Source organism: Ascaphus truei, chromosome 7 (genome assembly GCF_040206685.1).
Source record: "Ascaphus truei isolate aAscTru1 chromosome 7, aAscTru1.hap1, whole genome shotgun sequence".
Lineage (NCBI taxonomy): Eukaryota > Metazoa > Chordata > Amphibia > Anura > Ascaphidae > Ascaphus > Ascaphus truei.
The window spans coordinates 11,908,465-11,934,622 of record NC_134489.1 but is presented as its reverse complement, the minus strand read 5'-3'; the positions used below and the strand labels follow the sequence as shown (position 1 = coordinate 11,934,622).

General features: G+C 44.7%; 1 protein-coding gene across 3 annotated transcripts; it reads left to right on the top strand.

Annotated features, from left to right (window-relative positions):
- The first annotated feature begins 1,991 nt into the window (after positions 1–1,991).
- On the top strand, positions 1,992–18,256 carry BBC3 (BCL2 binding component 3). Of its 3 annotated transcripts, none has more exons than XM_075607021.1 (4): positions 1,992–2,145; positions 6,810–7,152; positions 10,951–11,138; positions 17,459–18,256. In XM_075607021.1, exons 2-4 carry the CDS (start codon positions 6,825–6,827, stop codon positions 17,567–17,569), a joined length of 627 nt encoding a protein of 208 aa, XP_075463136.1. In that variant the 5' UTR covers positions 1,992–2,145; positions 6,810–6,824; the 3' UTR covers positions 17,570–18,256. The 3 variants fall into 3 exon arrangements, with proteins under 3 accessions (XP_075463136.1, XP_075463135.1, XP_075463137.1); XM_075607020.1 differs by having other exon boundaries at positions 1,993–2,248; XM_075607022.1 differs by lacking the exon at positions 1,992–2,145 and adding an exon at positions 3,336–3,530.
- The last annotated feature ends 7,902 nt before the right edge of the window (positions 18,257–26,158 follow it).

The following is a 26,158-nucleotide window of genomic DNA, read 5'->3' as shown; positions in this document are numbered from 1 at the left end:
TCCTCAGTTCTCTGCCCAAATCTTTGGGTTCTTGGGGGGGTGCAAATGCATTCTTACACCCCCCTGGTTGCGCTCCTGTCTGTGATAACTGACCTACCATGTATCTAAAAAAGTAATGTATTTGACACGAACCGTTATATATAAAAGCACATGTATTTAGTTTACAGGACACAAGTATGTAAAAGTGTTAAAATATGGGTGATTTAATCCAAAGAATCTGGTTATAACAAAAAGTTAGAAAAGTCCAATGCTACATCCAATGTGACAAAATATGTAGTAAATAGTATATAGTTAAATGCTTCAATAATAATAATATTCTCATGCGTAAGGGTCATTTAGTTAAACCCTTTTGCCAAAGCGTTATAAGCCTGCAAGTCACGTCAGGGCATAACCAAATTTGCAGGTCCTACCTCTAAACTGTGAAACGTCTCTTTTACCTCTGTTGGAGGGAGAATGACCGCAGTGAGTCTGTCCATACAGCAAAATGAAGAAAAAAAACAACCTGTTAAAAAAGTTATTTAATAATAGAGATTTTATTTGAATGAAAGCTGAAACTGTCCCTTTGAAATCGCTCAACAACATAACACACTGCATACCATTTTTAAAATGTGTTTAATCATTTCTTAAGCTTATAGGGGCCCATGTTAAAATGGATAAGAAGCAAAAGGTGAAATGCTCATTTGCATGACATTACCCAGAATTCCAAGCTGCCGTGGAAGCATTGTATGCTAAGCGATAATGGTGAAAGGCAGGGTTGTGGGATCGGTTGGAGACGTGAATGTGCTCATACTGCAAGTGGTATTTTTATTTGCTTTAATAATTTCAGATATTTATTAACTTTTGAAGCCTTTAAACCTTAACTGTGAAAAGCTCCATACAAAATATCACTGAGTACACAAGACACGTGATTTTTGTTAAGCACCGTTTAGGACCGAACTGCTTAAAGATTCCAACGCTGCAGGGATTAGGTCTGAATTATTAGACGGTCTCTGGAAAATCACAATGGCCTCCATATTTACTTATCCAGAAGATAATGTGTTTACATCAGTGTTTACATCAGTGTTTGTCCAAAACACAAAGCCGTTGAATGAATGTTTGTGATCATGAGGAGAAAATAAAATAAAAATAAAGGTAGTTACAGGACCACAATGTGTTTTCAGGCAGTGAAAGGGTTAAAGATGCAGTTTTACTTAGGATTGTTAGATCATGTTTGAAAAATCTAAAACTTCCCTTTGTTTTCACTTACAACAGAGACTTTGGATGGAGATGAAATTATTGCCAGTCTAAAGTAAGGAGATTTATGCACACTCCCTCCCTGTTACAGGTCCAATCAGGATAGAGAAGAGGCAAGGCACAGCTACAGTATGTGCTGCAAAACGCACCCTCGGACTACAGTGTTTGTAAACATTTCCTGGACACTGTCATAAATTATTTATAAATACTGATTTATTTTTTTTCACCATGCGGCCATAACCCATTAAACACGTCACACTCATTTGGTCACTTTGGTCCTACGTGGGACTGACCCAGGAAAACCCACAAAACATGTCACTGTCATTAGGTCACTTTCACTAGGTCACTGTGGTCCTACGTGGGACTGCCCCTTTAACCCATTAAACATGTCACTTTCATTAGGTCACTTTGTCAGATGTGGGAGTGACCCTTTAACCCATTAAACATGCCACTGTCATTAGGTCACTTTGCTTGTACTTGGGACTAAACATGTCCCTGTCTTTAAGTCACTGTGGTCCTACATGGGGCTGACCCTTTAACCCATTACACATGTCATTAGCTCCTCCTTCTCAGTGCAGCTGCAGCTACACCACGTGACCGTCCCGCTGCCCCTATTGCTTTGGATTTCTGCATGTCCCAACATGTCAGTGCGGACAGTGGGGCGTGGCTTCGGGTCCCATGATGCAACCTGAATGGGCGTGATCTACAGTCCCCCCCCTCCCCTTCTCGCTGGGCGGGGCTGGGAGAAGTTGGCAGCGCGCGTGCAGAGAGCCCGGGATCAGACTCAGCAGACAGTGTGTCTCGCGCCGGCGCGCGGCTGCAGCTTAAAAACACACACAGCAAGTTACAAATGCGCTTTTTGCACGGTGCACACACAGAGGGGGCGATCCCGGCACGCGGGCAGCTTTTTGGGTGAGTGCTGCTTCTGCTTCCAACTCAAGGACTGAAAAAGGGATCAAGGCGATCGGGTTTTTTTTTCTTTGTATGTGGTTTTTGCACTTTTTGGACTAAGCAGGTAAGTGAGTGATCATTTATCTGATGGGGTGAGTGCTGTCTCAGGCGGGGTGAGTGCTGTCTCAGGCGGGGTGAGTGCTGTCTCAGGCGGGGTGAGTGCTGTCTCAGGCGGGGTGAGTGCTGTCTCAGGCGGGGTGAGTGGGGAGGCTTACAGGTTTCTTTTTTTTTTATTGCCTATGGTATGATGTGATTAGTGATCAGTAACTGATCGCTCCCTTAAAATGCAGTGCTAGCTCTTTAAAGTGCCTTCCTGCTAAATAACCTCTCAAGCACCCAAGGGGTTACCATGGGATCGGGGCGCTCCAAGTAGTCAAGGGGTCTTGGTGGGAGGGGGGGGGTCTTGGTTGGTGGAAGGGGGGGTCTTGGTGGGTGGAAGGGGGGGTCTTGGTGGGTGGAAGGGGGGGTCTTGGTGGGTGGAAGGGGGGGTCTTGGTGGGTGGAAGGGGGGGGTCTTCGTAAGCTTGTTGTTGTTTCTGCTCTGACAAGTCTGCACATGGAGAGAAAGGGGGGTTTGTTTTGGTCATCTGAGGACAACTAGATGGGTTGAGATGTAGTTGTCAGGAGAGGCTGCAAGACTAAATAACAGACAGATCACTGTGTGTGTGTGTGTGTGTGTTTTAATGTACAATGCACATTTTGTTGGTTCTTTCTTGTGTATGCACAATCTGTACTGGACCCTACAGCCTGAAGTGAGCAGTGGGGGAGCAGTGTGAATTTTGAGAGCAGTGGCGGTGCAGTGTGGATTGTGGGAGCAGTGGGGGTGCAGTGTGGATTGTGGGAGCAGTGGGGTGCAGTGTGGATTGTGGGGTGCAGTGTGGATTGTGGGAGCAGTGGGGTGCATTGTGGGAGCAGTGGGGTGCAGTGTGGATTGTGGGAGCAGTGTGGTGCAGTGTGGATTGTGGGGGTGCAGTGTGGATTGTGGGGTGCAGTGTGGATTGTGGGAGCAGTGGGGTACAGTGTGGATTGTGGGAGCAGTGGGGTGCAGTGTGGATTGTGGGAACAGTGTGGTGCAGTATGGATTGTGGGAGCAGTGTGGATTGTGGGAGCAGTGGGGGTGCAGTGTGGATTGTGGGAGCAGAGGGAGATGTTGGCTGTCTGGCATTTACTTTACTGCTGTCCTATGGCTTGTCCTCACTGTGCGGTGCTGATCTCAGCTGGGAAGTTCCCAGATGTTCTGTATAGAAGGGAAGCAATGTCGTGTTTGTTTTAAATCCTACTGCACTGTTGCTGACCCATTCCACGTGGAGACTGGCTATAACACCCCCCAATATACAGTATGTAAAGGTAAGCTAGTGGCGGGGTGTCAGTATGGGGTTTGGGAGAGAGGTTGAGTGTAGGGTGAGTGTGATGCCCTGTTTCTCTGCCCTGGCATGTCCTCATGGGGATTTCTTCATGACAGCAGAAAACAAACCAGCCAATGCTTTGCCCATAACATTTTTTTTGTGGTGGGGGGGGGGGGGGTGATCTGAACATCAACATTGTCACTGAGTTCATTCACTGTGTGCAGGTTTGGTGGGTGCTGAGGTATTAACGGGACAGCTTTTTAACGCTTGCACTGCCGAGTTTGAGTGTAAGCTCTTGGGGTCAGGGACGTCGTCTCCCTGTATCCTATATAGTCCTGCTATATAAAGAAGACATATACACATTCAATCAGCTTGCAGAAATTACGTGGCAGGTGTGTAATGTGGGGTTAGGAAGGAGAGGAGGGTCAGGGGGGGAATGTGCTGGGTGTTATTTATCAGTCTTAAGCCAGTAGCAATAGATTTGTCAAATAGCCTGTTGCTAAAAATCAGTGAGACTGAAGCCAAATTAAAAAGAATTGGCACATTTGTACCCTTGCGTTTGATATATTTTCCCTGGCTGGTCTGCACATTATTATTTTTTACACATTTTATGCCAATACTGTATTTTTTTTTTTTTTTTTTAAGGAAGATTTCTTAATGGCTGCAAAAAATGGTGTATTTTTATGTTGAAATAACTCCTGCAACATACCCCCCCCCCCAACATAAGTCAAGATGTCCCTCAATTATCTCTACATTTATCTGATATATATATATATATATATATATATATATATATATATATATATATATATATATATATATATATATATATATATTAGAAATATTCACTCTTAAAAACACTGTTTTACTTATTTGCATCTTGTGGGGAAAAAAATATATATAATTTTGCTAAAAGAAACAAACAAATTCAAGCACATCTCCAATGTGTTTGGCTTAATGACAGCTTCATAATTACTTAATAATGATCAGAGTAAGTACTGGACTAACACGGCTATTTCTACTTAACAATGATCAAAATCAGAACATATACCTGTGACTTTCAGAAAGACATTGGATACAGGTTGTGAAAACTATCCAAAGCATTTGGATACCATGGAAATGTTACACGTTACAGCTCCATTTAACCAATTAACGGCACCAGCGTCCTTTGATCACACGTTCTAGGAGGGACTTCCTCATTAAGGACAAGTGTAGGCAAAGACCGGAATATATACGTCTCTGATATATCATCTTAACTCTGTGCCCAGGACACACGTGAAAACGAGAGGTAACTCTCAATGTATTACTTCCTGGTAAAACATGTTATAAATAAAATAAATATAACCCCACACTGTAGAAGAGACGGTTCTGGCTGACTGTGGTTGCCTGTTGGTTCATGTAACCTGCTGCATGCAGACACTGCAGTGCTGCAGATTGAGATCTGTAGCTGGAATGCAGTGTGGATTGTGCACAGGGAAGAAACGATGCGCTGTGCGCCTTGACAAAACGTGTGCTCTTGTTTTGGATGTTTAATCCCTCGCAGTGCCGAGTAATTGCAACTTGCCGGCGAGAGCTGGCACTGTGACAGAGCTGCATCAGCGCTGTGATTGGTAAAGCCAGTTGCTCCTTTTAATGACGAAGATCAGTGGATTTTGCTGTGATTAAGCGAAGGACACTGGTTTTATATATGACTCGGGGGGGATCTAGATGTGTTTGTATGTATTTCTTATCAAGAGATGTGTGTTTTATTTTGATATTCAGCAATGCCCAGCATCTTTGTACTTGCCAGTAATTTCAGTTCATGTGCACGTTAAGACAATACATTGACCTAACACATGTTTGTTGTAGTGACTGAGGCTAATGTCTCTCGTGGTTAAGAGAGCTTTTTAGATGGAAGTATTTAAGATCCACTCCAACACTGGTGAAATGCCCTAAAAGAGAAGTAAATCGTAAAGTGCTTGGGGCAGGGACTTCCTTCCTAGTGTCTCAGTTCATCTTAACCTACATAGTACATGAGGTTGTAAAAAAATATATCTATATCTCATTGTACTGCACTGCAGAATATGTTGGCGCCATACAAATGAACCCTAATCGCTTGATTTAATAGGCACGAGAGAGAGAGAGACATTTGTCGGATTCCTCAAGAGCTGCGCAGAGCGACTCGCTCGCACTGGGTCATGCCAGGACTTACACACGCAGGTGCCTGCTGCGTTTGTTTACAAACAGTGAGGCTGCGGGGTGCTGCGCTGACCTCCAGTGGACGCTGTAGGTACTGCTCCCGTTTCTGGTAGCGTGTAAAATCCTAGTGCCCACGAGATTGCAATGTCCTTGTGCCCGCAGCAGCTTCACTCTCAGATCTGCGCCTGCTTCTCGCTTCCAAACGGGTAACCGGAGGAGGTTTGGGCTTTGCGGGAAGCACTTTTGCCTCGTGGTGATTTTTCTTGATGGTAAACCGAACAAAGTGGTGGTCTAGTGACACGGACAGAAGGGACCCGTGGTCCATTGCGTCTGGTCTTATCTTAGTGACACACACAGGGAAGGTGCAGTTCCCTGTAATAATCCCCTTCCTGAAAGTGAGCCGCGTGTGATTTTCATTTAAAACCGATGACCCCCCTTTTATTTTTTCCGCCGGGCCCGCAGTAATGTCCATATAGCAACTCCTGCTGTTTATTCTCCCTTTCTCCACTGCACCAAGCAGCACAGAGCTGTTTCCATGCAGGAATGAAAGGGTCTTATCAGAAAAGGTCTCACCTTAATCTTCTCAAAGAAGGTTTATTGATGTTTACTAATATCACTAAGTGAGAGGGGCTTAGCAGCCATAATATTTTAGATTCTGGATTAGTTTATTTAGGAATAAAATGCAGTTTAATAAAATCAATGAGCAAAAAAAAAAAAAACTGTATGGTGAAATATTTACCAAAAAATTAACCGTGCGGGAGGAACTGCCACTTTAAGAATGTTGTTGATCATTGAATTTGTCCATTCAACCATAAGGTTGCATGGGGGTACAACCTAGGGCTGTCCAGCCTGTCCCTTCCAGAGCAATATGATAGGTATGGGAAGGAGACTTCATGAATCAATGCTCCTTTCTCTCTTATCTGTCAGTCACGAGGGACTTGTGGCCAGTCTGGGCTCACTTTGTTTACCAAGTAACTTGCTGCTTATTATCCTGCTGTGACCCTTTTAAACATGTCACTTGCGTAGTATACGTTGGTCCTAGGATGGTCTGCTTGTTTTTCTGCACCTCATCGCTAATCAGACATGCTTTTCCTTTATCCAGCATTAATATTCCACAATGGCGAGGCCACTTCATGATGGGAGCGCGTCTGAGCCTGCAGGGAGCATCCAGGCCGAGGGCACCCGCTCTTTCCCCTCTGGCGGTGTTGGTGGCGAGCCCTCCCGCGGAATTTGTGAACAAAACCTTCCTCTGAGCCGCAGAGCCGGCCCAAGCTCTCCTGCACCTTCGTGTCAGAGGTGCTCATCTCCCCGTATAAACCACTGTCGCCCAAGGCACGGATTAGCAAGTGACTGTGAAGGATCGGGCCCCTCTTGCTCCTTGCCCTGTGAACAAAGACACTGCCACTTCCCAGAATCCTTTACCACAGGGGAAACCACTGCTTATGGTAAGTCAGAGCTTTGCTTCTTTACACTCTCTGTGGCGTGAGCACTCGTCCCGTTGGGATCGCGTCAATGTTTCCTTGTTGTCTTTGGCATGTGGTTTTTGATGATGTCCACAGGTTATCGCTTCTCTGAAAGCTTCAGGAAAACAAGAGCAGCAGATTAATGAATAACTGGCGTATTCTCACAGAGTGCATTGACTTCAGTTGGAGATTCCATAAGGTAGTGTCTGATCGGCACTATATTACCCGAAAGAAGGAATCCCTGGCTGTCTTTGCACAAGTTACAGTGCCTGTCTGGGGGGGGGGGGGGGGGACAGTCTTTTCCAATCGCTTGGGTCCTAAGGCAGGGGTGCTCAACTACAGTCTTCAAGCCCCCTAACCCCCCAACAGATTTTCAGGCTATCCCAGCTTCAGCCCAGGTGGCTCAATCAGTCCCTGCTTCAGCACAGGTGGCTCAATCCCTGCTTCAGCTCAGGTGGCTCAATCAAAGACTGAGCCTCTGATTGAGCCATCTGTGTTGAAACTGGGATATCCTGAAAACCTGACATGTTGGGGGAGGGGAGGGGGGTGACGGGACTGGGGTTGAGCACCCCTGTCCTAAGGATTAGCAGCAAAGCAATACTTTGGCACCAATAGGAGTTAACTGCGCAACATAGTACTTATTTGTTGATGGTTCTACACTAGCTTTCAGGACCTCGGTGACCTGTGGCTGCTAGTATCTCTGCTTCACATTTTGTGAAAGAGTATTGTTTACGATTTGGATGGTTCCACGCCCCCGTCCAATAGGACTGTAAGGGTTTGCTGGCACTCAGCAGTTTGGGGGAGGGCCTAAAAGTGACCACAGGGAACGGATCAGATGCAACAAGACAGAGCAGGGACATCAGTGCGTTTAGAAGCAGAGTTGTGAAGCCGTGTCGATTTGCCACTGTGGATAGTCAGTTTTATCACTCTGCTGGAGGTACCCAGTATTAGGTTGTAAGCTCTTGTATGTACAAACGGCACGTCTCCTGTATTCCACTACGGTGCCGACTGTGTGCTCGGTGCTGCACAAGGTGAAATACAGTAACCTCTGGCTTTCTGTGCAATGCCATTTGTTATGATTGCGTTTATACAATGCACAAGAACAGTCATGCATATATCAAATGTCTGCTCGTAACTCCCTTCACCTTCTGCTGCAGGGAAAGCAGGACTTCAGTTTTCAAACGTTGCTCCTTGACAGTCTCGGCAGCTCAGTGTTCACTTGTATTGAAGATCACAGTTAAATGTGGATCCAGTGACCATTTTGCAGCACAGGCTGTGTGGGATGTGTGGCTGGAAAGCACACAGGCATGTCCTGACTTGCCTTTCGCCTGTGCTTCCTTTATAACAAATTTAAGGAAACCCCATCAGCGAGGTTAAATAGTTTAATTCTCTGGGGATCAGCGTGCTGTGCCCTGCAAAGGTTTCAGGTGCTTCTGGTTTCCCCCTGTATTAGATTGTCAGCTCTTAGGAGCAGCGCTCTACCAACCTGTAATACCAGTAACCACTACCACTCTTGGAGAGGTGTTTGGATAAGCTTGGGAGGATCCTCTTATCTTCTTAGAACTGTTCTGCAGTTTGACCTGCATTGACACAGACGCCATACATTTGTAGAACTAATTAAAAAGTGTGTGTGTGTGAGTGTGTATGTGTGTGTTCTCGCTGTGTTTAACACTTAAACGATTAGTTACGGTAGTTTTTTCTTGAAACCAAATACTTTTGCATTCACTTGATTAAATGATATCTACAGAGAAGTTAACCATTTCTCTTCCAGGGAGGCTTGCAAGGCGTTGCAGATTGTATAGTTGCATATGATACTCTTAATTGTAGTATGTATTGTGTATGACCTGATGTCTGTTATCTGGCCTATACACTATAAATTGAATTTTGCGTTGTGGGGAAATGGTATAGACTGTGAGGTGGGTGAGATCTTTCACTGTATTAACAAGATGATATGTTGCCAAGTGGGATTGTACAGTGTGTGCAGGTTTTTCAAACCTCACAGGTCTCTTCTTCATGTGTACAGGAAATTCCAAACCTCACCGGTCTCTTCCTCGCGTGTACAGAACTTTCCAAACCTCACGGGTCTCTTTATGATCGGCGAGGTTTGTAATACACTGTACACATTTATATATTTTAATGGTGCAGCGTGGGAGTTCTTCATGGATATTACAACCTAAAATATAAACTTTCTCTTGTCTGCACGTGTGAGAATGTCTTGTGCTCTTCCTGTTTGAGTCCGTCTCTGCTAGCGTCCTGTCTGTGTCTCTGTTTTGTGCTCAGGGACGGTGTACGAGGCTCTGTCTCGGGGGTAGAGGGGGGGAGAGAGTTGATTATGATATGCTTGCTTCTGTCCAGCTCCGGTTTGGCTCATGGTTTTGCCGTGGTGGGGAAATATCACCGCAGCCGTGACACTGGCGTCGTGGCACGGCTGGCACGAACCCTTTCTATTTTTCATGAGACATGGGAACTTTTTGTGTCGTCGTTCAAATAATTTATATTTTAGTATGAACATGGGGTAAATGACCTCAAGGAGAATGTAAAGTATTTACAGATAATGACCCGCATTTTCCGAATTTGTGCTATTCCACGAGGACCCCTTCCAACGGCAGAAACCGGACAAATGCATCCATTGCCAATAAACCGGCTTCTTTACAAACAACAAAGGCTAGCAGCCAAAATAATGATGTATCTTGTGTGAATGTGATCAGACGTACTGTACCATGGAGATTAGGGCTGAGATTTAGGCGGATGTCTTCTTTTATAAGACCCTTTCCAGCTATGAAAGACTCCTTACACGACTTGACTTGAATGGGCTGTAAGGCTTCCTTCGGCGCTGGAAACTACTTTATGGTACAAGACGGCTTAAGGTGTGTGTGTGTGTGTGTGTGTGTGTGTGTGTGTGTGTGTGTGTGTGTGTGTGTGTGTGTGTGTGTGTGTGTGTGTGTGTGTGTGTGTGTGTGTGTGTGTGTGTGTGTGTGCGTCGTGTTCAAAAAATGTTGTAGAAATTGCATTTATTTTTTCTTACATCTTAATTACATCTTTAACTGCGTAGCACAATTGTTGAAATATACATATTGATTTATTTTTTAATAGCATGTCCTTGTATAGCGCTGCTAGTTTTACGTAGCACTTTAGAGACATTTTTTGCAGGCACAGGTCCCTGCCCCGTGGAGCTTACAATCTGTTTTTTGGTACCCGAGGCACAGGTAAAGTGACTTGCCCAAGGTCACAAGGAGCCGACAGCGGGAATTGAACCAGGTTCCCCTGCTTCAAACTCGGTGCCAGGCAGTGTTGTTACTCACTGAACCGCTCCTTCTCTCATAAACTCAAAATGCCCAACGCTTAGTAACAAATTTCTATAGTGCATGCTGTGCAGATTATATCTCTATACATTTAGATAGAGGAGATGCGTTCCAGTGTGGGTGCTATTTTAGGGGCTTATACCCAAGTGAGAAACACATTTAGCAAAGAGAGAAGGGTAGTATGGAGATATATTGGTGTACAGTGGTATTGCCAATGGTGGATGTATGAGTGGGCACATTTGCATTTACATAACTTAACTCCTACATCTTTCTTTAAAGCACATGGGATCTGTTTTGAAAGTAGCCTCTTCTCTGTTCCTACTGCAGCAATATACACAGCACATCCGTGTATGTATGTTAGACCTAGTATCTTGCATCATTGCTTTATGTAGCGCTCTCTTGTCTGTATGGTACACAGGTTATTGTATGCACATTACAGGCGGCAGCATATTCATCACTGCACAATGTGTATCTCTAGGTCTCCGGCCCACAGAACGGGAATACTCAGGGATGGAGGAACGTGTTGCTGTGGATCAGAACCGCGTGGGTGTTGTGGCCAGGCCTCGGGGCGAGCTGCCATTGGTGGGCGAAGAGGCGATCGATCGAGAGATTGCGATTCGACTGCGCAGGATCGGCGACCAGATGAACGAACTGTATCTGCAGAGGGTGAGTGGCGACGGGCCTCTCTACAAGGGGGGTGGGGGCGCAGGCTTCTAGCCGGTGGGATATTGTATACCACCCCCATCAAGAAAAGGGGGGGGGGGAGAGAGTAGAGTCTATCAATGCTGACACCTTGTGGACAATGAATCCAAGAATAGTTGTCCTGTGGTCACAAGCTGCCTCCGACACTCGAAAAACTGGCGTCCCCACCCTGTGAGTGAAGTCGTGGCCGCCTGGGGCAGACCAAGATTGACTTCTTCTGCACAAACAAGAAGAGGATGACATCTCGGGCACGCAGCCTTGTGGTGGGGGATCTACATTAGACATATACACTGAACTTCTATAATATACATCAACACATACTATCCCTGTGAACACGTCTGTAAATTGTGTGCCTCTAATCAGGGCTGCCAACAGGGGGGGTCTGCCGGGGTTGGTGTTCCGAGCCCACTGGCTGGGGGGCCACGGGTGGCGCTGCACATTTCATCTGACCAGGCCCTGCTTCCGGTTTGGCCGGGCCCCGACTCTCCGCTTCGGGGAAATGTGCAGTGCCGGCCGGTATCCCCCAGCCAGCGGAACCCTGCAGACACCGGGCCTGACCCAAGGTAAGTCTGTATATGTATTGGGGCGCTTGAGTGTATATTTATATGGGTTGGAGTATATTTTATATGTATTGGAGAGGGTTGTGTGTGTGTGTGTGTCTTATGTAAGAGAGGGGGCTCGTGGGGGGGTGGGGGGTGCTCTGCTTAAAATGTTTGTTCTGGGCCCCATGATTTCTGTTGCCGGCCCTGCCTCTTATGAAGGGCTTGCCAACTCCAGTCCTCAAGGGCCACGAACAGATCGGGTTTTAAGGATATCTCTGCTACAGCACAGGTGGATCAGTCTTTGATTGAGCCACCTGTGCTGAAGCACGGATGTCCTTAAACCCCGACATCATGTTGGCCCTTGAGGACTGGAGTTGGCCAGGCCATATCCCCCGTTTGCTGTGATGCCTTTTCCCTGTGTTGAAGAAGACTTGACTCATTCATTTGAATGGGGCTGATCTGTAGCTTGGGGGAAGCAGCTTCACAGGATATTGAATAGGGTTCTTCGTCCTTATTCAGTATAATTAGGAGAGGAATGGTACTAAGGAAATTGCAGTAACTTCCTTTCAAGTGGGTGAAAGTTAACTCAGGAGTGTGCAAACTTTTTCCTCTACGCCCCCCTGCCTGCACTACCCCCCCCCCCTCCTTACCTTGTCTCCAGCGTTCTGACGTCACTTTGCCATGGCAACGCAGCGTCTTGTGACCCCTTGGCGCCATTTGTCGCCAGAAGCCGCTGGAGTCAAGGTAAGGGACTTTACAGAGGCCCTGTGCACGCTCCCCGGTATTTAATGGTTTGGGGAAGAGCGTGGGGCCTCTGTAAGCGCTGCGCCCCCCCCTGCTTGCGCACCCCTGAGTTAATGTATTACATAGACCAATATAGAACAAGGACCCATATCCTCCTTGCTTTGCTGGTCATCAGTGTGGACGTACTGGCATTGAAGGATTATAAGAAAAGTTGTTAACTGTATGAATAATTTTCTTTGTCTAATTACCGGGAAAATAAAGCACCTGCCAAAGACATTTTTTGGTTCCTTTCTCTGATCTCTACAAGAGACTTGGTCCTATATAAACATTAATGTCTATGCAAATTTACACAGTGTAACAGGAACGAACCTGAGGACAGGCTGCACTTTTAGACCTAAAATGTTGTCTTTTTCCTTGGCTGGGAAGTGAGAGCCCATAGCTGCTTAGATTTATATTGTACATACTGAAACCAGGTCTCTCCCATCAGGAGCAAGTGCTGTATAGTGAATACATGTCACCTGCACTGCACCTTTTGTAATCCACATACTGTTGATTCTATACATTCGGACTTGATCAAATGATACTGCAGATGCTCAGGATTCGTAGTGGAAGGCGATACTTTGATAGACTGGTGCGATATATCCTCAGAGGTATATTGGTGCGTACAAAGCTTGGTAAACCTCACAGGTCCCTTCTTCATGTTTTACTTGATATTTTGTCTATCAGGATCTCTGCATTTCTCCAGGACTGGCCACTATAACTTGTACAGCTCCATTCCGTAACAGGGCACATAATATGTGCTGGACTGCGGCTCCAGACAGGTTCAGACTGATAAGAGACCTGCACCTCTCGCCCCCGATATGGCTATTTCCTGCACCATTTTCTTTATTCCTATTGTAATTGCTTTTGTATAGTGCTGACAGTTTCCAGATGCGAGATAGTAGAAGCCATACAAGCAGTACATTTAAAGCTGAGCACGGATGACGTTATCGGAAGACATTAGCGGAAGACATTAGCGCAGGTAACCTCATCTGTGCACCATAATGTGACCAGCCTGGAAAATCGCCCAAATTAACTTATTTCTAATCATTATTTGGGACTCGTTCCAAATAAGGGGCTGAATCTCCCACGCTTACTAAATCAATAAGAAACGTGTTTCCGCGTTTTCTTTTCAGAATGTGGCTGGCCACATTTTCTGCGTATTTTCTGCGGGTTGATTGACGACGTCCTGGAGTTGGCTGATCGCAACGGGAGGTTTCTGCCAATCCACTTCAGGGCTTGTTGGATGCAAATGTTTGCATTGTGTTGGTAGACGTGATGCCGTTTTCACTTGTTGGCTACCAGAGAGGCCCCTCTGCCAGTGAACATGTTAACAGACAAGAGGGGACCCCAAGTGCCTCGCTATGAGTCTGCCTTTGCAGATCCCAAATTTCCATAGACATTCGGGGGGTTGTCAATGGGAATACACTGAGGAAACACAGACTAATAGAATACACGCAGAATAATAGAACACAAGTGGATCCCGTATGGGATTACAGAGGAGAACATGGAACCTTCAACTGTGTGTCTGTGTGTGTCTGTGTGTGTCTGTGTGTGTCTGTGTGTGTCTGTGTGTGTCTGTGTGTGTCTGTGTGTGTCTGTGTGTGTCTGTGTGTGTCTGTGTGTGTCTGTGTGCGTCTGTGTGCGTCTGTGTGTCTTTTGTAGAAGAAGACCTGCCAGGAAGCTGTGACTTTCACATAAAATGAACAAATATCTCCAGCGTGTAATTATGTTGTCGTATACCAGATCGAGGTGATCCCTTGGTGTATGTTGAGGAGGAACAGGACGAAAGAGGTCTGATTTCTCATTATGCCGGGAGGCCCTGAAAGGTTTGGCCCAGATGAAACTAGGGGGCATTAAACGTGTTCTAAAAGGAACGACGTACACAGAAAGGGCAGTAAAATCTCTTTAAAGGGACAATCCCTCCTAGGAGGAACCTAAGGATAGTGACATGTATAACAGATGAAATACAGCTGATTTTGACAACTTTAATTAAAAAAAAATAAACCTGAAAAAGCTTTTTACCATCTTTATCCAATGTCTTTTGGTGATAATGAGCATTTCAGTCACCCAAGCCGCAGGTACATTATTCGTTTTTGTTCTTTAAGTAATTAAGAAGCAGTCATTAGTGGGACATGTTTCGCAAGATACAAATATGTAAAAACAATTAGTTTAAGTGGGATTTAATCTCTGATAGGAAGCCAATTACACTTCTTTTAGAAAAGATAAGTGTGTGCACGGAGTGAAGTGCGTGCATTTTTAAAACGAAAGCACATGTTGTTGTTTTTAAATAGTGTTTTGAAAGTTTAGAAATCCTGCAGTGTTTTTCTCTCCAGAGTTGTAAAGAAGTGACACAGAGCCCTCTGGCAGTGGAGGGGTTAACTGAGAACCCCGAGGAGAGGGGGGGGGGAGTGAGAGCAGCTTGAGCAAACAAGCTTATCTGACACAATCAGAACTGCATGATGTCATAGTTTCTGTAAGGAAGGCTGTACAGTGAGAAACCCTCTCTGCAGGTCAAACTACTGCGGGCGGCTTTATTTCCGAGCACAGCCCTGTGCCAGGCACATGTAACACAAACGCCCGCTGCCCCGAAGAGCTGACAATCCATTCTGATACAGACCTGTTGAGACTGTAGCCTGCAAGAAGTGGATATATATTTATAATTTTGTGCCATCTCTTAGCTACCGAAATGATCATATACCTAATTGTGCACCTTGCCTCTCGTGGGCCTGAACAGGTTAATGTTGCAGTGTATTTCCCCGATGCAGATATTGCTGCGGAGGGCATTAGAAACATATCCTGTGAGTAACGAGTCTTCCTTTCCCCCGCTGAATTCATATTTTAGCTTCCTGTTGGTCTAGCGAGGGCTTTATAAATAATTTTACAGACGGTGGACAACATTCCACGTGGGGTTGAGGCTTTACAACCATTCTTATCACCAGAAGAGATAAGAAATATGGTAAAACCCTCCTAACAGCCCGTTTATGGAGACGTTAAATTATACATTTATAAAACAGTTCTATTTGTCCATCTTTAAAGTGGCAATTAAACAGTTAACCCAACACTAACATTAAACATTCCACTAAAAAATACGTAGAATGATATTGTGTATATCTATACAGTATATTAAAACACACACAATAGTTTATAGTTTAGACCCCCTATGAGGGTTGAAAGCTTGTACACTGCCAACTATTGTTGGCCCAATAAAAGGTTTAATATACCATACAATCTATCCCCCCCTCTCCCCTATATTTGTGTTTTGAAGCTGCAAATATCTTGCATAACAAACATTATGTTCTGTTTTGTGGAAATGTTGTATTGGAAAGAAGTTGTTTGACTGAGTGGGACTGAAGCTTTGCCATGAGTCTGCTCCCCCTGGCTTTCCCTGCCAGCTCTGAAATGCCTCTGCTGAAGCAATCTGACTTTATATACTAGATGCTATTTATAACCAGTGACTCAGCTCGGCTGCTCACGTGCCACCTGCTGAAGGCTCGGTCCCGCCCCCCCATTCCCCACCTCCCTTGCAAACTCCCACCGCTGCCACCATCTGTGTCATTTCTGACCAAGCTTCCTCATCTCTCTGCCCCACCCCCCTCCCCCCAGGCTGTTATGACTACGCCTGTGCTTCTTCAGGACAACGAGTGCTTGCTAGTGACACAGGGCTTTTAAGAAACGTATGGATAACCTGTCACTGCTAGAAGGGAGCAGCATTGTGGCACAGGAGAGGCTAACGATGGGGTCAGTCCCCCCTAGGATCAAAGTGTATTGGTGGCAGTGACATCTGGGTGATGCCCTTATTATCCGACTCTGGGACCTATAAGTATTTTAAAATAACTAACTTGTTACTTTGTAAACATGATGAGCTGAGACCTGGGAGCATTTTGATTTCACCTAGCTGCTCCCTTTTTGTCTGTCACTGTGGGGTCAACAAGAGTTTGCACAGGCAAATCCCCCTCTCTTCCCTTATCTTTATTGGCTCTCTGATGAAGCGGGTGGGATGGGGGTAAAGAAAACCCTTACTTGTTGAGCACTCCCTTATTGAGAGGTCCCTAAAAACTCAAATTTATATTACTTTCCATAAAAATGAAATGAATATTTGCTATTAGCACAGTTAGATGTGTTTAGGGAAGCACATTAGTCGGTTACATTCGTTAGAACATTTGTTTGTTGACTGGGTACATGGGGTGTCTCCCTCCCTTTCTGCTTATCAGGGTTGTATAAACCTGAATATGTAAGATTGCTCCTAGGAAGTTTTGTGACCATTTACAAAGTGATGAAGCACAGTACCAGTACTTTATTGTGGTAGTTGTGCCTCTGGGCTAACAGGGTTCATAGTAGCTGTGTGTTAGATTTTTCTCCCAGGGCGAAGTGGCCATTTCTAAAGTCCCCCAACCAGTGGTGGATTTCCCATTAGGCCTGGGGTGGCAGCACAGAGAGGCCCCTCTCTCTCCCCCACTGATTGCCGGGTTAGAGCGTGGGGCCTCTGTAAAGGTCTCTTACTTTCGTCTTTGTGCCGCCCTCTTCCTTCTGTAGCGGCACACGCTGACGCATTGCCGTACCATCGTGACGTCACGTGGCATTGCCATGCCGTGCGGCATCATTTAACGCTGTCACGCTGCTGAAGCAGGAAGGTGGCGCTGCAGGAGGCGGTATCGGCCCCCGGTGCAAGTGTCCATGGGCAGCAACATTTTAAATCTGCCACTACCCCCAACTGTGCCATGTAGGGCCCTGAATTCCTTATTGAAGTGTGAGGAGCATCCACATAATGTAGAATACATGTATTTATTGCGTTTCTTCAACAAAACCCGGTGTAGCACTTTGGATAATGCCAGACTGATGTATAATGAACATTGACAGCTTGGTATGAAGGGGGAGGAAGTTTCAAACATATCAGGGGTATTTAAAAAGGCAAAGGGACGTCCATGCTGATGTCGATGTGTTTGTTTCTTTTTGTAGAGACTGGCTGGGGAAAGGCAGTGGATGGGACCTCTGCGCTGGCACCTCAATCAGTTCATCTCCGAGATCCTGGCTGCTTTATACAACCCGCTAGTGGACTTGTTACCGTGAAACTAAGGCGGGGCAAACACCTGAGGTACCAGGTCCGAGGAAAAACGGGTCTTTCAAGATGCCCACGTTCACATATTTTTTTTGTTTTTTCTTCTCTGTGGGCCTTCTGCTGGACAGAAGTGCTGGAACTGTGGAAAGCTCCAAACTTCTTGGAAGAGAACAGTTGAGACCGCAGGTCCTTTTGAGCCACGTTGACCCCACTTGGACAGAAGAACAAGAGCAACGTCCGGCATTACTCTTCCATTGACTTTGCGTTGATGTGAGGGCGCCTCGCAACCCAGAGACAACTGGAGCGATCCGCCGTAACCCTTTACTCTTCCCCTCCACCCCACAATGCAGAGAGGTGGTAGATCCCAAGGAACGACATTGAAGTTGTTAATGATAATAATAATAATACGGAAACACCGTCCATCTGATCGCAGCCTTACTTGTCGACTAATTCTCAAAGCCGTTTCGTTGAACCTTTTCCTTGCTCTGGAGACCCATTGAACAGTGAATAAGGGGAGGAAATGATTTCCTTTGTGTTGGAAGGAATAATTATATGCGTTGCTGAGATGCAGCAAAGTTCCAGCTCCAGTGAGACCCAAGCCTCACTGGAGATGGAGGGGTTAAATCCGATGTCGAAATGGACTAGTCAATTGCTTTGTAACCCTTTGCATGTTAAAATGAAAGAATACGGGTGATGAAGAGGATGACAGAAATCCTTTATTCCCTCCCATCGCGACTACCAAGGGAGGGAGCAACTGGCACATTATGTTCTTACAGCAACCTCTCTGTAACGGGGAGAGACCCAGATTGGAGAAGTTTGCTGTAGCTGGGGGGAGACAAAATGACTTAGGTTGGACCTCTGCTTTGATATGAATGACTGAGGGTGCTGGCATATGCTACGGTAATGATTGGCGTTCCAACCCTCCTCTCCATGTCTTTGCCGCTGTGCAGTAACCTTTCTAACCAGTAGCCATAACCCTCCCTTGTGGGGCAGACACGGTGAAGCCCTTTGCGGGCATGTTGTGTTTATGTAATGTGGGTATTTTTCTGAGCCATCTAACGCCACTCTCCTTGCCAATTCTGACACCAAGCGAGCCATAAAGAAATATGGGTTTTAACGCCTGCCGCAGTTATAGCGGTTATAGGCCGTTTGCATGCCTACGGCTAGGTTGCTACCAAGCCATGAGTCCCAGTTTGTATACATACTTGTTACCACTTTGTACTGCAGCATGCTGATTTTCAGCTGCATTATCCCCCCCAAATATATTTTGCCTCTTCCCAGAGCGTACTTCTAATGGCCTAATATGAAAGCAGTTCCCAAGAAGCACTTAACTGCATATTTTGTCAACTTGCTCAGTCTCCTTTTTTCTGACTCCTTTCAGTGGCTAAAATGGGTTATGTAGAATGGTCTGTCCCGCTGCCCAAACCCCCCCCCCCCCAATGGAGAAGTGTAGAGTCATTGCGGGTTAAGAAACCTTTTCATGGGGCAAGAGAAAGTAAGTTCTTTAAAGATGTAATGGTGCATACAGAGCTTTACAAACCTCACAGGTCTCTTCTTCATGTGTACTGTCTGTAAATCGACGTGTATTCATGCAAGAACTCAGACTGGAAAAGCTGTGTGTACAGGTAGTCCTCGTTATCCAAGGTTTCCATTTACAACGGATGGCATATCCAACGCTTTACAATGCTACCCTATGGGCCGTTTTTCGACGCCTGAATGCGTTATCCGACGCTCAGCGCCACTGATTAACATGGGACTCGCGTTACAACGGTTTCACTTTCCAACGCTACTTCCAGAACGGATCCCATTGGATAACCGAGGACTGTCTGTACACTATTGCAGCTGCATGAAGAACACTCGTATTGGTCCATAAAAGGTGCCACCATTTAAAATTAAACTATGGTATTGAGGATTATTCTCTAAGTGAATAATTCCCCCATTCTGCCCAAAACCTAAATTTGTGAGCATTTCAAAAGAAAAAAGAATTGTTGATGGTTAATATTCTGTGAATTTACAGTACAAGGTATTTTTATTTATATATAAATATTTTATTGGTATTATAAATTAAAATGGAGTGTTTAATACAAAAACAAAGCTATGTAATTAAATGGTTTTAATCCTCATGGAGAATGAGCATTTTTGAGGTGTTTACCCAACATTTTCCCCGCTGTTTTGTTCCCAGTTTCTTTTTGTTAAACTATTATATTTTAATTTTTTTTTCCCGTCAACCACACTAGGACCAAAAAAAAAAAAGGGTCGATGTGCACCTTACATTAACCCTTCGCCCTTATGACGTTCCCTGAACTTTGAGGGCCGGGACACCACGGGCCTTTTTGTGACATTCGGGGGGGGACATGTCGTGTTATCAATGCTCGCTTTCCACAGGGAGATTGTGTGCATGTGACTGGGGGAAGATCAGGTGGTCACAGTCCTGGAAGAATGCCACTGAGCAAAGCGAAAGGGTGAAGAATAAACCCATGTAGCCAAAACTGTTGGGTAGCGTCACTTTTTTTTAGGTGGCCAGTGGGAGGGTTGGTTTTGCCCTTTTGGTTTTACCATTGATTGCTGCCTCATACCTGGGATAAGTTAAGAAGTTCTCGTAACTATAGCACATATTCAATATGCTGTGAAGGGAAACTTCCCCATGCTGGAGAAGACTTTGATCTCATTTATGTGAATGGCGCTTATCGATCTCTTTTCCAGCACCAGGAAATGGCTTCACCAGGTATTGCATAGGGGGACTGTAGACATTTTTTTCAATGTGCTGTGAAGGTGTCTTTCTGGTGCTGGAGCTGTTTGATCTCCATTCAATAAATGGCGCTGAAGCCTTCTCCAGCGCTGTGAAGCACAAATTGTAATGCCATGTATCAAATTCTGCATCTCTGCGCGCCATTTAACTTCCTGGTTTCCTTTCTAATGGCAAATCTGTTCCTGTATTTAACAGGCGCCCTGTTCTACAGAAAGCGCTGGACAGAGTCCCTGAATACATATGTAACCCTTTTCGCTGCTGTAGGGGTCTCCCGGTTAATTCTCATCCTACATTTTGGAGCTTAATGGGCGTAGGGGGATAGGGAGGGTGGGAGGGGGAAAAGGTGAGCTTGACTTGCACTGAATATTAATTGACCTACTTGATTTATTGGGACTCTGCTTCTCCAACTGCTTTATTGAGCTACTTTACTGAATGAACCCATGTGAATCTATTGCTTGTCTTTATATGAGCATGTCTTATTTCTGCCCCTAAAACTCTTATTTGTGACGCTGTTTCCTGCTTTCTTTCTCGTCTCCCCGGTGCTGCTGGAGCGACCTGTACAATCTTACTGAGCAATGTTGCAGGCCCCGTGCAGCAAAGGGAGGGGTTAATAATGCACCTTTGTAGCAGAGGACTGAAATGCCACTGTCCAAGTATAAAACTTACATTAACCCTTCGGGGTGCCCTCGTGACATAGCCTTGTACATCATGATGGCTGACACGCCAAGGGCCCTTTTCTAGGGTGAGATTGCGTTCAGAACGGATGTGGAGTCCCCTCTACTTCCATTCAAGTCTTTCGGGGCTAGTTGCGACCCCGTGATCGCCACCCCCAAGCGCCCACGTGGTCACGGAGAGTGCCGCCAATCTTTCCGGCAGCCATAAGTGAATTTCCCTATAGGACCACAGTCACAGTGGCAGTGATATGTTTAATAGGATAAATCTCGGTGATTGATTTGCCTTCCTTTTAAAAAGAAAAATAGAAGCTTTGATTACTTGTACAATGTGACCCTTTCAAAGTGGGTAACATTTCCTATTGACGAGTTCTACGTAGACGAAATTATAGTTTACAGACCTTTCCAAACCTCACAGGTCTCTTCTTCAACCGTCCACAATGGCTGTACACTTTAAAGAACCATAATTACAGTATGTCTCCTAAAAAGTACCACAATCTACATTTCCCCAGAACCGGTACGGCTATTATAACTTAGATTAAAAAAAATAATACATATTGAGAGATTAATTAGACATTTGTTGACTGTGGACTCTCTCTAAAAGGGGATTATGACCCCATCCTATTAACTCCATACCAATTTTAGGCATATATTTACTAAAGGGAGCCAAGCTTTAGCAAGACCTAACTCTCATTCAGGTGAATAGGCGTTGGGACGTGCGAACGCTTGGCAGTGAATATGGGCCTTCATGTAATCCCATTTACACACTCCCTAAATCTCGCCCTGCACGTCGTAAATGGTGCAAAATAATTGGAAACGCAGTTGGACATATCTAACTTCAACATTCAAGGAATGGCATTAATCCCCATGCTTTAGCGCACTAGACATGCCGCGGTCACTAGTTGTGCCCGACTGGGACCTTGCAAAGATGCCAATGTTTATTTCTCCGGGCCGAGCTCTCCTGCAAACTGTTTACTTCATTTTGGAAAGAGGGAGGGGAAATGCGACGAGGCACTGCTGCAAGGCGTGGGATAATTGACACAGTAGCATTGTGTAAATACTGTACATTACTGTGTAATGTAGACATCTGAATTTTTTTCTGTACATTTTGTGATCACGTTTTTTTTGTACATGGATTTTGTATTTCTTTTCAATAAAAATTTGGATTCAAGCATGTCTGTGTTATGATTCGTTTTTATCGCCCACTCAACACTATACCTATTTTTTGGCTGTAACTTTATGGGTTTGAGCGTCAGCGTTGCGTATCCTGCAGGCGGTCGCTGCTTCGATTTTTTTTTTTCCCCGTATATTTTCAAAATAACCATTTAATTGTATCTTGTGAAAAATTAATGTTTTTGCTTTTTCCCCGGGAACACGGAATTGAAGCCGATCGGCTATTTATGGCTAACTAATAATGGCTTCATAATAACACTACAAATCAAGGTATTGAGCAGTAGTGAAGGGGGTTGTATACAGGTGTGATGGTATTATGGGGCAGAGTACAACTGCGTTTTGTTATATTCATCACCCCGAGTTCCTCTTACTTTACCCCCGCCCCCGCTCTGAGTATGTCCTGCACATACACCTTTTTAGTGTTAAAAATCCTGATTTTCTTCTCTAGCTTCTGTGGTTACCATGGCAATAAAATGGGGAGAACGCCATTTTCACCTCCCGGACACTTTTTTAAAAAGCGCTCATCTCCTGAACAGAGCATCAGAGGTAAAAAAAAAACCCTGAACCTATACTGTTTGCAGCATTGTACATAGGTTTTAATGGGCACAGTAAATCATTGCTTAAATATATTTAAAATGAGTTATAAATACACACACATCTCCAGCACTAGAGCTAGCAAATGAGGTCATGAGACCATGGTCATACGGCTTCTCTGGTTATACCCACATCACGGAGAGGACAACACAGTGCTTGGGTTTTCTTTAATTGCCCTTGTGCAGCTGTCCTCTGAATCCCACAGGGGCCTTTGTACTGAAATGCCCTTCTCTGTTTTCCAAGTCCCTATTGTTTCCTCTGATCACTTCAGACGTAACATAACATATTGTTCCTGCCTGGCGGGCACTTTTTTTTTTTTTTCCCTGTGTCCTCGCTGACCCAGGAAGTACCACGTTGCCTGTTTTTTGTACGTGGTGAAAAACTTTTGACCTAGCTGGACCTAGACTGACAGATCGAGGCCTTTAACCTCCCAGGCGATTCGTCTCACCTGATCAATGCTAATCAGGGCTGTGACATTTAAATGGGGGAGTCTCACCTAGGACGAAAGTGAGTTGAGGACAGTGATGTGTATATTAGGTAAAATGCAGCTGATTGACACTTCAATAAAATAATGTTTAACATTTACAGAGCACTAATGATGTACCTGGTACGGCATGGGCACTTGCTAGTTTTTTGGGGGCTGAGCAAACTGACCACTCAAACGGACGTCCGGTGGCATATTTATATATTAAATATATATATTTTTTAATATAAACCTTTCCACCTTGAGCAAAAGCTTTGAATGGGACACACACACACACACTTTAATCTAATTTCTTGTTGACGAGACTAGAGACTATTAAACAGCCTTCTGAGATGAGACCTCTTCTGGTGTGGAAGAACCTTACACCCCATTGACTTTAATGACTGGAAGGGGTCTTATGGCAGAAGACTGCTTAGTAAACATGGCCCTGTCAGGCATTCTTCAAAGCCACGTGTAAATTGATTTGTTTTTGTTTGTGTAGTAATTCTGACGTCATTAGTCAAACAGATAAGCAGAAGTAGCTGGCATTGTGTTCCTGAAAAAAAAAAGCAGATCTCTTTATATAGCACCATCTGTATACATAGCAGCACGCGGACCATAATAGGAATAAGCGTTTCAACATAAAAAGTAGAACTTGGGGGTGGGGGGAGTATAATTTTATCACCAAGTACAGCCAATTAAAACAGCTGCCTTAAGGTGGATCGAATCTTTCTAAGGAAGCCAATTAGACAAAGTTGTTTATAGAAAGAAAGAAAATTGACCCTGATCATGAGATATTTATGTAATTTAATCAATCTGGTGCTTCAGGGGTTAATGTGGTTACCGGTTGTTTTAAAATACAATATGTTGGGTTTGACAGGTCAATACTTTTACTGGGTCTGTGCTGATCTTCAAAGAGGACTTAATTGGCAGGAGGGGGGGGGGGGGTGGGGAGAGAGAATCGCAAAGTGAGGTGTCATTTGGAAGGCAATAAACGAGGGCCAGATACTATTCTGTCAGCCTCAAATAAAACTAAACGTCCTTGAATGATTACTGGTGCATTCCAAAGAGAGGAGACACACAGATCACGCCTTAGTTGGGTGAATTTATTAAAAATAAGACTATTCGGTGATAGTCTCGATTCTAAAGTATAACATTCAAATAGCTGTAATCGTTGCAAGGAGACGCATGCAGTGAAGCCAGATAGGTGAGGTCTAGAAGGTAGCCAAGGGCAGATATCCATTTGTCACTCATATTACGATCAAGACAATCATAAATGAATCTATTGATATGACTCGCATGTGTGTAAGTATTAGAGAGAGGAAGTTGAGTGCGTTTATATATAGAGGGAAAAACTTCAACGTCGTTTGTTATTTTTTTTTTTTTTTTTTGCTCTTTTGGAAAACTGTCAACCTAGCAGCTGATTTACAACAAGTGGGTTTATGTTGTTTCCGTGCAGTGATTGGCACTGATTGGTTGCTGACCCTTCAGCGCACCTGGAAATCAATTTCATCTTACTTGCCTAGCACCAGCAAGGATACGGGCTCGTGCCTCGTGAATGTGGCCGGACACTGACATTCATTGAACTTAACGCGCTAAGCGCACTCAGCGGCAGCGTGGACCCAGCCTAAGGGGAGATCTGTGTTCCACAGCAACTGTGACAGCTGGAGACTTTGAAAATATAAAAGGAGCTTTCTGCAGAGCATCTCACAGGCAAGGCAAACTGCAACCAGTAGTGTATGCTGTATATAAAACCAGCGTGAGCAGTCAGTTCTCTGGAGCTCTGAGGCACCAAGCCTCCACTTCAGGCAGCCAGCAGCTGCAGCTCCCCAATGTCTGAAACACAATCAGCGGTGACTCTCATAGAACTGCACAATTCAATCAAATAGGGCTCGCTGCCAAATAGGTAACAATATTTAGGATGAGTGCAATGTTGCAAATATTCATCCAACTGGCCAGATATGGTTCCCAACGCGTTTCGTTGCGTTCTTAAGACTTTCTCAATTGTTCCATTTCTAGAGTGTTTTCATCCTGACTCAAAATGTTGAACTTTTTATTAAATATCTGTGCTATAGAGCATGCACTTCTGTTTTTTTGCTTTTATCTATGATTGTTTGGAACTCCGGTTCCATGTGCAGCTGCTGTCTCCAGGTTCCCCTACCTTTTTTATAGATTGTTTGTTTGTTTGTATCAACGTCAGCTTTTATTCTTATTTCACGTTTGCCCCACAGTTATTAATGTTTCATTTGCATTATACACTTATTAGTGAACATTAATTATACATCACTAAGAATATTAACATTCAATCAATTATATACACATTGGTTGACAGTTTTCACATATTAGTGAAAACTGTAGCGCTGATTATTTTATCATATTTATTTTGCATAATTTCTTGGGTGGTGGCAGCATATAGATATGATTGCAGTTGAGTAAGGGGTTAATATAAAATAATTGTAAGTACCTTGCGGAGGAGAAAGGCGAGTTGCCTGGAGTAGCCGTGTGTATTAACCCTGGTTGCATATCTAAGTCACGTGCCCACTTGTGTCCTGTGTGTGACAGGTGGAATATGGGGACAGATTGTGGGGAGATATTGTTAATTTGAGGGGCCTTTTCGAAGGTGAAAGTGGGACAGCGTGCGAGCTGTGTATTAACCCTCGTCTTGTATGCAGGTCACATTCTCACAGGTGTGCTGTACGTGACAGACCCGCTACGTGGGACTGGACCTTTAATCCCCAAGAGTAAAAGTAATATAACAATGTGATCATTTTAAATGAGGGCTGTGACATTAAGTAATCAGTCTAAATGCTCAATTTCTGCAGGTTCACTTCATCAATATAACTATATTGAGCCAACCTGCAATACATGCTCAGTGCTGCAGTCTTGCAGAATAGCTAACCACTACTATTGACAGCTTAATAGGTTAAAACCTAAGTGATTACTGCTGCCT